This window comes from Macrobrachium nipponense, chromosome 19 (genome assembly GCF_015104395.2).
Source record: "Macrobrachium nipponense isolate FS-2020 chromosome 19, ASM1510439v2, whole genome shotgun sequence".
NCBI lineage: Eukaryota > Metazoa > Arthropoda > Malacostraca > Decapoda > Palaemonidae > Macrobrachium > Macrobrachium nipponense.
The window spans coordinates 64,091,874-64,109,660 of NC_061088.1; the positions used below are offsets into that span (position 1 = coordinate 64,091,874).

Sequence of the window (17,787 nt, forward strand, 5' to 3'; positions counted from 1 at the left end):
CACTGATGATAATGTGCAGATTCTGAGAAGTTTAGTACTCTAGTTGACTTACAATTAGGCTAACTCGGGAATATAGCCTAAATGTGTTAAAGTACACTAAAGAAAATTATACATTATAACTTTATAAAATGAAGTTAAAAAATGTGAGTAATAAAAAAGATAATAACTAGTGTCAGAACATAGCCAAGTAGTAGGCTAAGTCAAAAACTAGGCTATCTGTATGTGGAAATAAACTGCAAGACCATGTTTACCTGTAGGCTTAATTTTTTAGCGATGTATTCTATATTCTGGGATTTTCTGTGGTCTGGCAGTGGCCTGGTCCCAAGGTTTCCGGATTTAAGAGGTTAGACTGTATATCCTGGCACCAAGTCTGTTGTTCCCCTTTCAAGCAAAAGCAGTTTTATGTACATAGAAGCAAATCAGACAGACTTTTGAGGCATTGTGTACCAAATTTTAGGAGCAGGTCTCTGTTATAATTGCTTCAACAGAAACTTGAATAGTCTGGTACCTGATAAACCAGATAAAGTTTATGGTTTATATTCAATAAAACAAAATTGAAAAAATTAAGAGGGCTTGCCAGTTAGCCAATATATGGTGGTATAGGGCAAAAAATGCAAAATCATGAAAAACATCTTGGAGCTTCATATGGCAATGTAGAATGCGTATACAAAATATTTAGTCAAAATTCCTCTTACTTTCATAGTTACATGGTAATTAGTAAAAGTAACTCAATAAGCCAAAAACATTTGATCTGTCCAAGAAAATGCAGTATTTCTTCTGTTATAATAAATTTTGATAATTATTATCAAACAAATTGTGAGCAGTGTCATCTGTAGAGATTCCAAGTGTCATATGATGGGAAACTGAGCTTACACCCTTCAGTGCGAGCAGAAATATCAGAGATGGTACGCATTCGAGTTTTACCTCTGACATTCACTTGCTTTTACTTCTGTTTTTCTTTGCTTCGGCAAGAATTTCATCATGCCAAAGAGGAAAAAACATCTCGCTAATATACAGAAGAAGAAAATTCGCATAAAGTGTTAAGAAGATCATAGCAGAGTTAGTGAAGGAGAGAGAGAGAGAGAGAGAGAGAGAGAGAGAGAGAGAGAGAGAGAGAGAGAGAGAGAGTGTTGTGGAAGGAGAAGTGCCCGTCTCACCTGACACAGCTTGCACCCACTCCTAGTACAAAGGGATCTTCCTTTATAATTAAATTATGATAAATAACAGTTTTGGCTTATTAATACCCAAAAAGGATTTATAGGATTTATTTTTTTACCATAATGAAAAAATTCATAATCTTTTCATGAGTACATGTATGCTGGAAGTGATCTTTAAAATACAGTGGTACCTTGTTTGTCGAACGTTTCTTATGTCGAACCAATCATTTTTCTAACAAAGTCTTCGAGAAAATTTTGTAAAGTTTGTCGAACAAATGCTCGTACTTCGAACTGACTGATTATCTAGTTTTTACTTGTATTCAATGGCCTACTGGGTCTTACTAGTTAAACTCTCTTCATTTTATTTCATTTACAATATATATTTTAATGATAACCATATTCAACAAAATAATTAAAAGTATAAAGCATTTAATATAAAATTTAGCTTTCAATATAACATTTATTATAAATGATGTATAAAATCGTACATAACCGCGGTGACGTCATGTCCAGCTGACTTGAGACTGAATGAGGGAGCGTTGATATGTTGAGGAGAGAAGGAGAAGAGTTAAAGTATTACTTTATGTATGTAAAAGCAATAACAATTCACATAAAATGGGTGAATTTCCCAATAAATTTATTGTAATGATAAATATGAAAACAATCAAATGCAATACAGAAAAAAAGAAAGAAAAAAAAAAGTCTTAATTGAGCCAGTGTTTCATTACTTTATGCACTTAATTTAACTTTAAGCACATTAATAATAGAAAAAATGTGAAAAGGGGGACTTTTTGGGTTAGCTGGAACAAATTATCCTGATTCCCTTTATTTCTTATGGGAATCTTTGTTTCATTTCGAACAAATTGTACTTCGAACAGCCTTCTGGAACAGATTAAGTTCAAAGTACGAGGTACTACTTTAATTCATTTTGAGATTGTTCATTGCTCATTTCTTGTACTTCATTGCAGGCATGGAACCTCTCTGTGAACAGTTTGCAGCCATCACCTACTGATTACTGCTCATTATACCTCAACTTAGCTACGGTAGCTGCACTCCCTGTGAAGTGTTCAAGGCACAATACTCCTTCTCGAACCCATTCTATTACGAAGATTATTAAAACTCATTCGACTGGAACTGATGAATGTATTGTTGTAAGTATGCTGTGTATATCTCCCCTCTTTTTATACAGTATTTACCAGTTACCTTTCTATTATGGCGAGATCAAAGTTAGAAATGGTTTATAGGAATACAGATTATAATCATAATGTTCCCTTAGGGAGGTAGTGCCATCAGCACACCTCATGTGGTGCACTGTAGGCATTACTAAAGGGTATTTGTAGCAACCCATGAGTTCCTAGACACACACTAGTCTTTTACTTCACCTCTGTCCCACTTCCTTTTTTTCAGTCTAGCTATCCAACCTCTGACTTACTTCTTAGTGCAGCAGAAGAATTTTCTTATAGTCCCGTTTTGTTTATTTTGTCTCTCTGTCTTGCGGTCCAACCGCTTCAGCTCCCTCTTTTGTCTATCTTAAGCATGGAATGACTGAAAATACCTTGGTTGGTGTAACAGTCTTATTTTCATAAACCAGTCAACTAATCAATAATGTTTTATTTTTTAAAAATCATGAAATATTTCATCATTTCTAATCCTTGTAGATGCTTCAACCTTAAAGATGCTCCCCAATTTTGGCTACCACAATTTTAAAAAATAATAATAAATATAGAAATAAGGATGCACTATCAATTTTTTTTTTGTACATTGCATGCATTCAACTAGTATTTCAATGCATTAAAATACTGTGGCTTCTGGTAGTTGACATACTGTACCAGCAAACAAAAACTTGAACACATTACCAAGTAATATGTAATGTATACACTGCCCTCCAGTGTTTTGTAAGAAATTTTCTTGGCCAACGGTGACTCCGCTCATACAAATGGATGGCGCTACAGCTGTGTTGTATATGAGGAGTTTGTGGTTGGGTGTAGGCATATGGAGCAACTTATTTAATTCACAGATAAATGAAAACTAAATGCACAATAGAAATAGAATTACACAATAATATTTATTGCACAGTTATACTTGGTAATACCACCATAGTACTAACATAGCATCCTAAATGAACCAAATGAAGATTAAAATCCAACATCATAAATATGAAAAATAAACATTTTTTATCATCAAAACCTGAAGATATTTTGCACATTGTTAACTATTAACATGTATGATCATAATAGTTATGCATGATCATAACATGTATAATCATAATAGTAGTTATGCTATAGTAAGGTGTATCAATATGAGAATGAATCTTTGTGACTACATAACTTTTAAAAATATTTTTGTTTATATTTACTGTATTAACTAAATATATATACATATACTGTTTACTCAGGGTTCATGTACAGGCAGTCCCTGGTTATCGGCAGACTTGGTTAATGGCAATTCGGTTTTAAGGTGCTTGTCTATTGCCATAATCAGTAATTTATGGTGCCATTAACCAGTTATCGGTGCTATAAGCCACATAAATCACCAAGTTTTGGTTAATGGCAGTTTTTGCTTATTGGCACCCTGCCGAGAACGGAACCTCCGCCGATAACCGGGGACTGCCTGTACAGGGATTCAGATTACAAAGGAATAAAAGAAATCTTTGAAAAGCATTATCTTCTTGCTTTTAACAAATTGTGAATGAGCATGTCCTCCCGCAAATAGTTTTTATATAGGTCCCACTGAAAAATCTTCAAGTAGGCATTTCTCCGAATCTCAGCAACTCGAATACGGGTAGTTGATTCTACTACCTTTCGACTTTCCTACCCCTCTCTCAGATTGTCCCCTCCTCAGTCTGACTTATGCTCAATGCTCTCCGAAGCATTTAGCTCTGGTTGTGTTGAAGATGTTGGACAAAGATGCAGTGGAGGAAATTATTCGTCCTTCTCTGGGATTTTACTGTCTGATCTTCCTGGTACCAAAGGCTACAGGTAATTGGAGACCTGAGCCACTTCATCAGGAAGAAGAGGTTCAGAATGGACTTCCTGGAAAGTTTTGGCAACTGTGAGGGAGAACAACTTTATGCTGTCGATAGACTTGAAGGATGCTTAGTTCCAGATTCCAGTTTACCCTTCATCCAGGAAATTCCTTCGCTCTTCAGCCTTGGAGAGCAAGTGTTCCAGCTCAAGCTCCTTTGCTTCGGTTTGACTATAGCCCCTCGAGTGTTCACAAGGGTCTTTACCCTAGTTTCGTCATGTGCCCATGGTCAGGGAATTCACCTGTTGAGATACCTCAACAATTTGCTGGTCTTGGCAAGTTCTAGAGAGAAGCTGGTGAGGGACAGGAACCGTTCTCCAGTTTTGTTGGACCCTAGGCATTGTGGTAAACCTGGAGAAGTCCAATTTGCTTCCCAGAGGTTCATTTCAGTCGTTTCAGAGACTGTGCCAAACTTGAACAAAAATTCCCCTCACGCAAGGGGGGTCTGGATCCTGTCCACAGCAACTCGCTGCTGCCTACCTGTAAGGAAGTCTTGAAGCAATCCCCAAAACCCTTATCAAGGTTCCCTTGCAATTGGCATGTGAAGTCTGAAGGAGCATTGCAGGTACCTAGCTGCTGCCTATAATCATATTGACTATCAGCTAACAATCCTGTGGCTTCAACATAACTATATATAGGCTGAAAAAATAAGTTTTTCAGCAACTTTGGAGAGCACAGGGAGAATGGAGATTGGCCTGTATAGAATCTACTAAGCTTGGGAGACAGATGGTGAATAGCCAAAACCTGTCACGATTATGCTTGACTGTTTCTGCCTTAGCCTTTGACTACAGTGACGAGGACGACCTTTGGCCTGGTTTGGTGGGGGATTCCTACACTACTCTGACAGAGCAGTAGAATAAGTGAGCCTTCAGTATGATCTGATATGATAGCCAGGCAGTCTCCGGTGGCAGGGTACTGATAAGCAAAAGCCACCATTCACCAAAACTGCAATTTATGGGCCTTATGGCGCCAATAACCAGTTAATGGCACCTCTGTTAGGTATGTTATGGCACCATAACTCTATTATCGGTACCTTATGGTGCCGATAACCGAAACTCGGCCTATTATGGCACCGTAAATTGCCGATTTTATGTCACTAGACCAGCTCTATAAAACCATATCGCCATTAACCAAAACTGCCGATAACCAGGGACTGCCTGTATCAGGTTCAGAAGACTAGAGATAAAAATGAGAACCTTTGCTTAGAACTTTTTGTACTTAATTTGCTGGTCATCACCTGTTAGTTATTTATTTTCTAATTTCTGTTCAGTGCTGGGGAAATAGTTTAACATAGGTGATTGGGTTTCTAAATTTGTTCAGTTTGGGCTTTCATAGACCGTCTTCAAGAATTGTATCACATTTGAGTTGGTTTGTTTATTCTCTTGATGAACTTTAACCAGAATAAACGCTGCTGTATTCCCTCTGACTCATGAATCCCATGAATAAGCCTTTTGAGATCTGAAGAGCATTCATCCCTGTTCACCCACCTCATTAACAGTTCAGAAATTTATATATAATCAGTAATCACAATTAAAAAAATATATATTTATATAGTTTTGCATACAAACCAATCAATCATATGCTAGTGCCTTGCTCCCAGCACCACTGGTTTCATACCTATGGCCAGTTTACATTAATAATGCAATTTTTGGTAACGATGTGTGAGGGTCCAGGTCATGCAAGTATTGCAAGAGGAGTACTGAGACTGAGTCTAGGGATATTTAAGACCTTGATTAAGGCATTTATACTGATTTTTCATTTTGTATTAAAAGCTAATTTTGTTTTTGTTACACAGGTTTTTTTGGGTTTTATCCATAACAGCAAGGATTCCTTGCACCCAAATAATTCTATTGCTTGTCAGGCCATCATAGTCCTTGCTTATAACTGGCCTCTTAACTCTCATTTTTGTTTGCAAAAAGAGAACAAATTTTCAGAATCTTAATGGTATAGGTGAATTTTTAGTTTTGACCCACAACATGCTTTCTGGGTTCATATCCACAAGCATTCCTATCTGTGGTGAAATCTTAACCTACTTGCCACATTTGTAATTGTAAACCCCTCATCATCTTTGTATCTTTTTTCACTGAAATGTACTATACCTCTCAGATCTAAAACTACCATCAGATTGACTAGGTAAGACATATATGTTCCTCTTAGTGATTTGTTGTAAACTTAAAAGCTCATCATCTTTAGTATACCATAGGCATTTTTGAATAATGAATCTGACAATAACAAATTATGTAAAAAAATTGAAATAAATGTTGGATTGTTGTTGTGTTCATTCCTAAAAGAATGCCACAATGAAGTAATACTATCTGGCCTTTTGAGTTGATCACATTTAATGACTAGCCCATACTACCCAATCCCTGAATGCAGAACAACACTAATAGTTAGCCATCTTCAATGGTTATCAGTCTTTCAGCCAAGAACTACATCAAGTATTGGAAACCAATCTTTCTAAGAAGTGTTTTTATAATCTTTTTGAGCCAGCCTTGTAAGAATGAAAATGTTAATTCAATGGTCTGGTTAAAACTATTTATCTGTAATAATAAGTAATCGCCTTTTCACCTATTATATAGTGAATTGATTTTATTCCTATCTTGTCTTTGTACTCTTTTATACTAAATTAATTATATACACCACCATCTGTGTCATTTTTTTACTAAATTTTGTATCCCTCACCTTTTTTGTATCAAGTAAATTCTGGAAATTGTTTCAATTTTTCCTATTTGAATTATATGTTCTAACATTGCTCCATGAATCTTTTCAGCTAGTTTGTGAACGTGCTGATGTATTTGCAAGTGTATGTGGTGTAGCAAGAGCCTACCCAATTTTTTCTCGCAAAACAGCTGCCGGGTCATCTTCTGACCATAATGTCACTGTAGAGGTGCTATTTGTTGGTAGTGGTGATTCACCATTATCAGATGAAGATATCAGAGTAAGTGCAATAGTCTTGAACACATTTACTATATACTTAAGTGAAAATTTGTATCTCATTGCATTGATTAATTGAAGAAAGAGTCTTGTCAGGGCTATTTTAGCTCTCAGTCAGTTTGAAACCACTGAGTGCCATTTTTAGAGTAGGGTTTGCCCAAAGCAATTGGCCTAAGTTGAAAATAGTAAGGAAAAATTATTAGAGTTGTAGAGCTAAACAGGAGGTGACTGGAAGGAATTGATGAAAAAATAAAGGGCTGAAGAAATATAACTATTGCAAAGCACACTACTATAAACTAATTATAAGTGAATTTTTTAATTACACAACTTCCCCAGTAATTATATAGCTAAGATTTTCACTTGCCGGCAGTTAAAATCCCGAAATTCGTGGGTCGCACTAGCTATCTCTTTGCCTTGGTTAGGTAACAGTGCCCCACCCACTTTCAGAGCAAGGGAGAGGAACAACACAGCAAAGAGCTGTTTGTTTTTGCTGGCCAATGGCTATGGTTGTCGGATGCAGTTATTCCTGAAATTTTTTGGGGGGACTTTGCTTTTTGTAATTGCAATTGGTGAAGTACTCTATTCTTGTATTAGCCATCTTGGCAAATCATTTAGATAACATTAGGTTCTGTGATAAGAACTAGCTTTTTTTTTTTTTCTGCGTTTTGTTTTCCTTTGGTAACTGTCAGATCTTTGTTTTCAACAATGTCGGACACAGGTTCTACTAGCTTTAGGTATTGTACTAGAGGTGGTAAGACTAGGCTAACCAAAGAATCATGTGATAATCATACTTTATGTACTAATTGTAGAGGGCAAAAATGTTCATTTGATAATACAGGCGGTCCCCGGGTTACGACGGTTCCGGCTTACGACGTTCCAAGGTTACGACGCTTTTTCTTAAATATTCAATGGAAAAATCCGTCCTGGGTTACGACGCTTGTTCCGAGGTTACGACGCTGACGCTTCCGACGCTCCGAGTTAACGACGCTTTTAAAAAACGCATACTATGATAAAAATCCTTTATAGTTTAGCACAGTATATTAATGAAAATAAGTTTCTGGTTAGATTACAACAAAAATTTTGAGGTTATGATGATTTTCGACACTTTTTATGTCATATTTTTCTATGTTTTTTTAGTGACGCCTCATATGCGGAACTAGTTTCTGAGCGAATGAACACATACTAGCTTGCAGTGCGCAAAGTTTACATATAACAGTCCAAAAGCGCAAATAATGAAAAAATCATTGCTGCTTCCAGTAACAATAACAAAACGAAGTTTCTGGTTAGATTACAATGCAAATTCCAAGTATCCAAAAAGAGACATTATCCAGTATTTGATGAGAGAGAGAGAGAGAGAGAGAGAGGGGGAGAGAAGAGAGAAGAGAGAGATGAGAGAGGAGGGAGGGAGGGAGTTTAAGGAGAGATGGAAGGAGGAGAGAGAGGAGGAAGGGAGGGAGAGAGGGAGAGAGAGAGACGAGAGAGAGAGAGAGAGAGAGAGAGAGAGAGAGAGAGAGAGAGAGAGAGAGAGAGAGGCCTCTGACTCATGCCAGTAAATGTTTTGTTGATACTAATAATATAAGCCTATTTAAAGATGCGTTTACTTTAATTAGTCTATATGATACGTAAATAGTAATCAACTGTTCTTGTAGCCCTCAAGATTTGGCAAAATCGAAGTATCCAAAGAGAGACATTATCCAGTACACTGGAACCTTGACATACAAATTTAATTTGTTCCGTTACCATCGTCGTATATCAAAACAGTTGTATCTCAAAGCAGCATTTTTTTTTTTTTTTTTTCCCATTTAAAATAATGTAATATGTATTAATCCATTCTAGCGCTATGAAACCACACCTAAACACAGCTAAATTACATATAATGTACACAATTTATACACAAATAAACGAGTAATAACACACATAATGATAAAATAACATAGCAATGTGATAAATGATAATAAATGTTAATAAAATCAATTAAAAAAAAGAAAGGAATTTTACTTACCACAACGAAAGATGACGTGAGGCCAGCAGGGGGAGGAGGTAGGGAAGGGTGGCAGGGAACGATTTGTTCTCTTTTTATTTACGTATGTACACTAATAACTACGTAATAAACACAAATGAAATAACATTGCTAAACTAATTTTTTTTTTTGTTTTTTTTTTTTAATCAGTTCGTAGTTTAGAAATAATGGTGATGCCTTTGGAAGGTTTTTATAGCTTCCTTCTGCTTGATGATCGTGGATATTGTAGAAGGATTTCGACCCTACTCGTTTGCCAAATCGACAATACGAACGCCACCACGTTCATGCTTTGTTATAATTTCATGTTTTGCTTCCATCGAAATCATTTTCTTGGGTTTTTTCTTATCACCTGCTTTGCCTTTAGCTTTGAGACCCATGGTTAATAATAAAATAGACAAAATAACACGAAAAATAGGAGCAATTACAACGAACTAAACAACGACGTGTTAACATGCAGCACAACAAAACAGACTGACCGCCATTCGGTCGCCTATTAGCAACTAACCCATCCATGCGCAAAAATCGTATCTCAAATATTTCGTTGTATATCAAAGCTTATATTTTCGCAAATTTTCTTTTGTATCTCAAAACATTCGTATATTAGGGCAATCGTATGTCAAGGTCCCTTTGAGAGAGAGAGAGAGAGAGAGAGAGAGAGACACGTTTACTTTAATTAGTCTATATGATACGTAAATAGTAATCAGCTGTTCTTGTAGCCCTCAAGATTTGGCAAAATCACTCCAGGTTGTACATAAAACTTCAAGAATGTAGTGTCACCAGAGGATTACAATAGTTTTTACCTTCAAGAACCAGCATTCTTTTATGAAAATAACTCCAGGTTGTACATAAAACTACAGGAAACAACATGTAGTGTAACCAAAGGATTACAAGTAAGGTTTTTATAACTTTTTTATTAGTTTAAGACATATTTCCAAGCATCGTTCCGGCTTACGACGCGTCTCAAGAACGGAACCCCCGTCGTAACCCGGGGACTGCCTGTATATGTAATGAATGTGTTGACTGGGACGAAAGAAGTGTAGGAGTTTTGAGTCTCATTTGAAGAAATTAGAGGGAGAGAGAGACTGATTAGGGCCAATTCAAAATCAGCTATCCAGGATTCTTCTGAATGAATTCACATCTGAGTATTCCTGTTGTATCTTTAGTTCCCGCTCCCCTTGCTACACCACCTTCTCAGTTAGCAGGCTCCCGCACTTCCGGTCCTAACCCCATCACTTGTTTAGAGGAAGATTGATACGTGTTTTGCTCTGTTAGTACAGACCACGGAGCAGCTTGGTGCATCTGTGAAGGTCCTTATGGACAAGGCGAAAAGTGATATTGTTGTGTCAGTGGTGGAGGTGGCTGTTTGTCCCACCGATGCTCATAGGCAAAGGTCACTGTCACACTCCCCAGTGTAGGGGAGAAGTTTAAGTGGTAGCCCAGGGAGGTTGGTAGGGTCTGCCCACCAGCAGTCTCCCCCTCAGTTCAACCTGTTGTCGCTTCCCAGGTTGAAACAGAGCTGTTGGAAAGGTCTCTCCTTGGATGTGCATAAATTGTCAAGTTCAGATGACTCCTCTCCACGATGCAAGTGGTGTTCAGGGAGCAGGTCTCAAACGTTGAAGAGAGGCGCTTCGGATGCAGCTCCAGTGGTTCCCACTAAGAAACCTAGAGAACCACACCCTTCTTGCAGTCATTGGGACAACCCGGAGCATTTTTATTCAAACTGCCTCATGGAAGTTGATGCTCCTCTGGTGCCCAAGGCTCGTCGTTGCCCTTCGGCGCCTCTTCAAGCTCCTGGATCTGTCATGCAGGAGCACCCATCGAACGTAGTCGAGCGCCCATTGGCGCCCGAGCTCCCTTATGTCGCCCACCAATTAGTGCCTGCTCGCGTTGCGCAGGAGCTCCCTTCAACTCCCTCGGCTCCTGCTGCTACTGCTTCTGATGTTGAGACAGTAGATCCCATTCAGGCGAAGCTTGACAGTATTCTGCTTATACTGAATAAGCCTCTATCTTTAGTACAAGCTCCGACGACTCAGTTACCGCCTGCAATGAGATCCAGCAAACACCCACAACAGTTCAACTGGCACCAGCAGTGGGCAAAGCTCCCTCTACATCATCTCCTTGGACACCTAGAGATGCTGCAGTGCTGCAAACTCCTATAGAGGCTGTTTTGACATGGACACAACTTGATGCAGCCACACCTCAGGCTCGTGCAGATGTAGATCTTTTCCCCTATTTAATCTGAAGATGAAGCTACAGAGGATCAAGAGGCTCCCTCTTCAGCATATGTGGCTGTATTGAAGTTCTTGCTCGCCACATATCTATCCTTTTTCAAGCCGACTTCTCTATTGTCTCCTGAATCAACTTTGGTTATGGATAGTATGCCTTCCTCGAAATGCTCGAAGATGCCGAAGATGGTTTTGTCTTCCTCAGCTAAGAAGGCTTTTAAAGAGGTAGACGCTTGTCTTGCTGAAAAGAGGGAACAAGGCAAGACCTCTTTTTGTTTTCCACCTTCCAAAATCTCCAGGTGGAAGTACTTGTCGTATGCTACGAAAGAGGCTCCTTCCTTGGGTGTTTGTGCCTCTGCACAGGGAGATTTTTCTGGTCTTGTAGACAGCCAGACGCTAGCCTTTTACTTCGGCGAAGATTTTGTTTTCTGCATCAGAGTTGGCTCATCTTCTGATAGACATTTTCAAGGTTTTTGAAGTTTTCAACTTTCTTGATTGGTCTGTTGGCGCTCTGGCCCGCAAGATTAGGTCTTGTCCTTCGCTTTTGGAGAATCTCTTAGCGGATTGGATGGGTGTCCTCTCGTGTATTGATAAGGGGATTAGGGCGGTGGATGCTTTTCTTCTGGACTGGTTGGACAAGGGACTGTATGCTTTCCCTCCGTTCAGCCTAATAAGGCAAGTGCTGAATAAGTTCCTTGTACACAGCAACGTGTGTCTGATCTTGGTGGCCCCCTTTTGGCCATCGAAGGAATGGTTCCCTGATCTTGTAGATCCATTGGCGGACTTCCCGAGGCTGCTTCCTCAAAAGAGGCAGCTACTCAGACAACCATATTTCCACACATTCCACAAAAAACTGTCTTCTCTGGCCCTGACAGGATTCAAACTGTCCAGAAACTCCTTAGAAAGAAAGGGTTTTCTAAGGGAGCTTCAGATGCTTTTTCCATGCGTAGAAGGTCTAGCAACGTGTATCAGAATAAGTGGAGAATCTTCAGAGGGTGGTGTAAGAATTCCAACATTTCTTCTAAGACCACTGCAATGCAAATAACCAATTTCTTGTTTCATTTTGTGGTGGAATCACAAGCAAAAAACAAAAGCAGCAAGGTCTCCCTATATTTACTTTATTGAACATGACTGACAAATAGTTCCCCCAGCCACACTTTACCCTTTACGTCACTAATTAGGACAACTGGCTTAGTGAGACAAAGAACGCACAAAACACAAACACATGTACTCACCTTAGACTCGAGACACTCGGGCCGAGACGCTGTTCCGTCTGCTGGATACAGTTGTCGAGACACAACAACCGCTGAATTCAATACACAAGACAGGTAAGCACCAAAACCATACAAGAACTCAAAAAAACAACATAAAAATCACTATGTAAACAAATACCAACAACTCGGAAACAACACAACAAATCATACAACAACTCAGAAACACAACTCCTCGCTGCACAACAACACCAGCAACAAGACACTCGACAAACCAATACACAAACAACTTACAAACATCAAAACACAACAGACACCCTTTAGCTCAACACACACACACACACACACACACACACACACACACACACACACACACACACACACACACACACACACACACACACACAACAAATATGCAATATCAAAATCAATCAAATCACACAACAACAACTGAATATCAATAGACTGCCTTATTTCTGTCCTCTTTGATTGCTCATCACATGCTGACTCATTGACTGACCCGCAACCGTGCCAGCAGACAACCCAAAACGATCGCCCAACAAGCAAACCATCACTAACTATCCACCATCTCTCTCTCTCTCTCTCTCTCTCTCTCTCTCACTTTTCAGAAAAACACATATGCACCTACACACTACCATACAGCAACACCGAATACAACACATCAAACACATGAAAACACTTAAACTCTCAATTATTCCCGACAACTACTAACAAATTTCCTTTTGCAACACCAAGGGATGCTCGGATACAGACCCCTTGGATCTTGTTTGAGGACCCTCATACATTCTCTCAGTTACATTGCCATTCAGTTCTTCCAAACCACTTTCATTCAGATTCCCATTACAGGCGACCCTCGGTTAATGGCGCAATCACTCATGGCGAATCGGTTTTACGGCTGTCGTCGAATATATTCATTAAAAAATAAGGCATTTTAAGGTATTTTTACGGCACAATTTTCAGTTAACAACGCTGCTAGTGCCATTGTCTAACGAGTTCATACATTTGTAGAAATGCCGTTCAGACCATCAAGGGCTATAGGGCTATGTTAACATCGGTGTTCCTCCACAGAGGTTTGGACTTGTCCTCCAACCCAGATATCTCAGATTTCATTAGACTGCGATACTTCTTATCGTGAAGATTCTCTCATGGTGCCTTGGAATCTGGATATTGTGTTAAAATTTGCCTCGTTTCAAACCTTTGCATGAACATAGTCTGAGGGACTTGACTAGAAAAACTCTCCTCCTCAGTTACCTTAGCGACTGCTAAGAGGATTAGCGACATTCATACACATGATAAGAAAATAGGCTTTTTGAAAGGGAATGCTATTTGTTCATATTCCCTGGAGTTTCTAGCCAAGAATGAGTCTCCCTCTAACCCCTTGCCTCGCTCTTTTTCGATCTCTAGTTTGACAGAAGTCCTGGGTAATGATGACGAGGAAAGGACTCTGCCCAATGAGGTCATGAAAGTACTACCTTCACAGAACTAAAAACATTCGTGGAGATTTTGGCAGTCGTTGGTGTTCTGTAAAAAAAAAAAACCTCCAGATCATTATCTAAGAACACTAGCAATCTTCTTAAGGAGACATCATCTGAGAAGCACATTCTTCAGTTAGCATCGCACTATCTCCGTGACATTGAAACGGTGTATGAAGACTGTAGTACCCTGGGTCTGTTTCTTGCAGCGGGTGTGGTGTTGGGAAAGGAAGTGTTGGAAGCAACCCTTCCTAAAATATTTTTCTCCATGACGCAAGGTGTGAGGTTTTATGGGAAGCCTGAAGTTATGAAGTACCTGAAGTACCCTTCAGTCCTTTGATAAGTTGGGGGTGGATATTTTATTACAGTAGTACCTCGAGATACGAAAGGCTCTACTTACGAAAAACTCGAGATACGAAAGCCAATGCGAAAAATTTTACTGCTCTACATATGAAAAGTTTTCAAGATACGAAAGGTTGTTGCTGTAAAGTCCCGAGATTCGCCCGGACCACCGAGAACAATTTTAAAACTCCTGCGCCGCCAATGGAGTAAACGCGCCACCATCCTCCCACTTTCCCATTGGTTCCTGATGCTAGTCACCCCATAAGGTCCTGCTCTCCTATTGGTCAGCATCTACCCCTTGTGCTTTAAGTATTCTATTGGTAAAAGGATGCTATAAATTGAAAAACTTATTCATGCAATACATTTAATAAAAATAAAATTAGGTAAAGATAAAATAAAGAATAGAAATGAATGGTTATTATACTGTTTGGTAGTTTCAGTAGTTGAAGAGAGATAATGAAAATTTATGGCTTACTGTGTAAAGTGATTGCTTGTCGATCGTTCGATACTCGTAAGTGCTGGATGTAAACAGACGTTTGGAAGCCTTTTTTTTTTTTTTTTTTTTTTTTTTTTTTTTTTTTTTTTTTTTTTTTTTTTTTTTTTTTTTTTTTAATGGTTACTTAATAATTATTTGAAATGAGTACATGCAATACATTTAATAAAAAAAAATTGTGAATTAGATATCATAAACTATAAAATAAATCAGACTGCCAACAAATACGTATTTTTTAGAATTCTTTTTGTTTTATTATTACGTTACGTATACATATGTTTCATTATAGCTGTCAGTAACTCGGTATCTCCATTAGGTAAAGATAGAATAAAGAATAGAAATGAATGGTTATTATACTGTTTGGTAGTTTCATTAGTTGAATAGAGATACTAATGACAATTTATGGCTTACTGTGTGCTAGGAAAAATGATTGCTTGGCGCTCGTTCGATACTCGTAAGTCGGGTAAGAGCTGAATGTAAACAATCGATTGGAAGGTTTGTTTTTTGTTTGTTCGTGTATTATAGTTAATGATTAATTAATAATTATTTGAAATGAGTACATACTGATTATTTATACATTTTATTGGCATATTCTAAGCTTTTAGCTCTTAGGTTTAGATGTCTGAATCATAGACTAGGCTACAGTAGCAACCGCTAACATAGGCTAGGCTTATTGCTAAGGGACATATGCTAAAGTCCTAATATATGCAGTAAAAATGGGGTTGAACGTTACATGCAGTTGAATATTACTCAAGTATGTACAGTATTTTGCCTTTCTGGAGTCATATTTCTTCCATCGGATCGGCGTTGTAACCCTAGAACATGTGTTTTAGGCCTGGAAATATAATTTACTGGGGTGTTTTTGGAGGGCTTGGAACGGATTAGCCATTTTACATGTAAAATGTGTTCCAAGATACGAAAAACTCATAATATGAAGGCTGCCTCGGAACGGATTAATTTCGTATCTCGAGGTACCACTGTATTTTGGTTATAGGTAACAATGTTTTCTGGTGATATGTTGGTACTGAGCCCTGGGCAGGGCCAATTGCTTTCGATCCTTTGTCAGCCATCGGAGTTGTCCTTAGCTACAAAGCCCACTATGTAATAGGCGCTACATGGCTTTACCGCCGTGCCATTACATGATAAGATGAGTGGCAACCAGAGGCAGTATTTTCATGTTACAACTGTCTTATCAGGTAAGGAATCAACAAATATTTTAACTAATGTTGGCAAAGCTTTTCTATTCACTGTAGATGTATTCTTATGAATCTGAGGTAGAAGTATCCATGCTTCCCTCCTTCCCACAATGTGGGAATTAGTTATATAATTACTGGGGACGTTGTATAATTAAAAATAAAATTTTTGTTAAAGTTTTAATTATACTCACCCAGTAATTATATAATCGAAGCCCACCCTTCGTCCCCTAGCATTGATTCCTGTTGATGAGCATAAACAAACTGAGCTCTTTGCCATGTTGTTCCTCTCTCTTGGCCTGAAAGTGGGCGGGACACTTAACTAACCAAGGCAAATAGATAGATAGCGTGACCCACGAATTTCGGGATTTTAACTGCCAGCGAGTGAAACTCTTAGCTATATAATTATTGGGTAAGTATAATTAAAACTTTATCATAAAAATGTCATTTTGAAACTGAAGTTAACTTTATATGTACTATGATTGTGTATTTTCCTTTTAGGTTTTAAATGATTCTGTGTTTGCTGTACGACTTGCTGCCAAAATTGTTGATTCACCTGCCAATGAAATGCATACTGATGGTTTTATAGAGGTTAGTATTTTTGTGAGGTCTTTATTTTATTCATTTTTTCTAATCTGTATTAACCCTTAGTGGACAGAGCCCCTCATATAAGTAGCAGTAAGAGGTTTTGTTTGGTGGGTGGATCCACTCTTGGTGAGCATCAGTATTATACGTTACTGCCTCTCGCTTTCACATGACTGCTTATAAATTTGCTCATAAATGGCAGTAGTACCTCAGACTTCGAACTTAATCTGTTCCAGAAGGCTGTTCGAAATAAGTTTTGTTCAAAATATGAAGCAAATATTCTCAATAAGTAAAGGAATCAGGATAATTTGTTCCAGCTAAACCAAAAAGTCTCCCTTTTCACATTTTTTTTTTTTTTTTTTAATGTGATCAAAAGTTAAATTAACCCTCTTACGCTGGAGCGGTAAATAAAAAATTGTCTCCCGTATGCCGGAGGGGTTTCGGAGTGAGCGTGGAAGCGGAAAAAATATTTTTTTCAAAAAATCACAGCGTGCTTAGTTTTCAAGATTAAGAGTTCATTTTTGGCTCCTTTTTTTGTCATTGCCTGAAGTTTAGTATGCAACCATCAGAAATGAAAAAAAATTATCATTATCATATATAAATAATGCGATATATGATAGCGCAAAAACGAAATTTCATATATAGTATTCAAATCGTGCTGTGCACAAAATGGTTAAAGGTAACAAGTTACTTTTTTTTCGTTGTAATGTACACTAAATTGCGATCATTTTGGTATATAACACATTGTAAATTGTAAAACGATAAAAGCGACACAGAGAAAATATTATCACAAAATAATGCATGAATTCGTAACGCACGGACGTAAACAAATATTTTTTCAAAATTCACCATAAAATCTAAAATATTTGTCTAGAGACTTCCAATTTCTTTCAAAAATGAAGAAAAATGATTGAATATTACTATACTGTAAGAGTATTAGCTTACAATTGCAGTTTTCGACCATATCTGACGAGTTAAAGTTGACCGAATGTCGAATTTTTTTATATATATTTTTATATGCAATTATTTCGGAAATAAGAAAAGCTACAACCTTCAAATATTTTTTGTTTTATTCTACATAAAATTGCGCACATTTTCATATATAAAACA

The 17,787-nt window shown here is 37.9% G+C and overlaps 1 protein-coding gene across 3 annotated transcripts in view; it reads left to right on the top strand.

The window, feature by feature from the left end:
- LOC135217527 (probable aminopeptidase NPEPL1) overlaps positions 1–17,787 on the top strand; it is a 143,372-nt gene that overhangs the window by 74,756 nt on the left and 50,829 nt on the right. For all 3 annotated transcript variants that reach the window (XM_064253503.1, XM_064253495.1, XM_064253510.1), the window contains exons 3-5: positions 2,126–2,308; positions 6,952–7,119; positions 16,594–16,683. In XM_064253503.1, the coding sequence (XP_064109573.1) occupies positions 2,126–2,308; positions 6,952–7,119; positions 16,594–16,683 (441 nt within the window). The remainder of the gene's footprint in view (positions 1–2,125; positions 2,309–6,951; positions 7,120–16,593; positions 16,684–17,787) is intronic.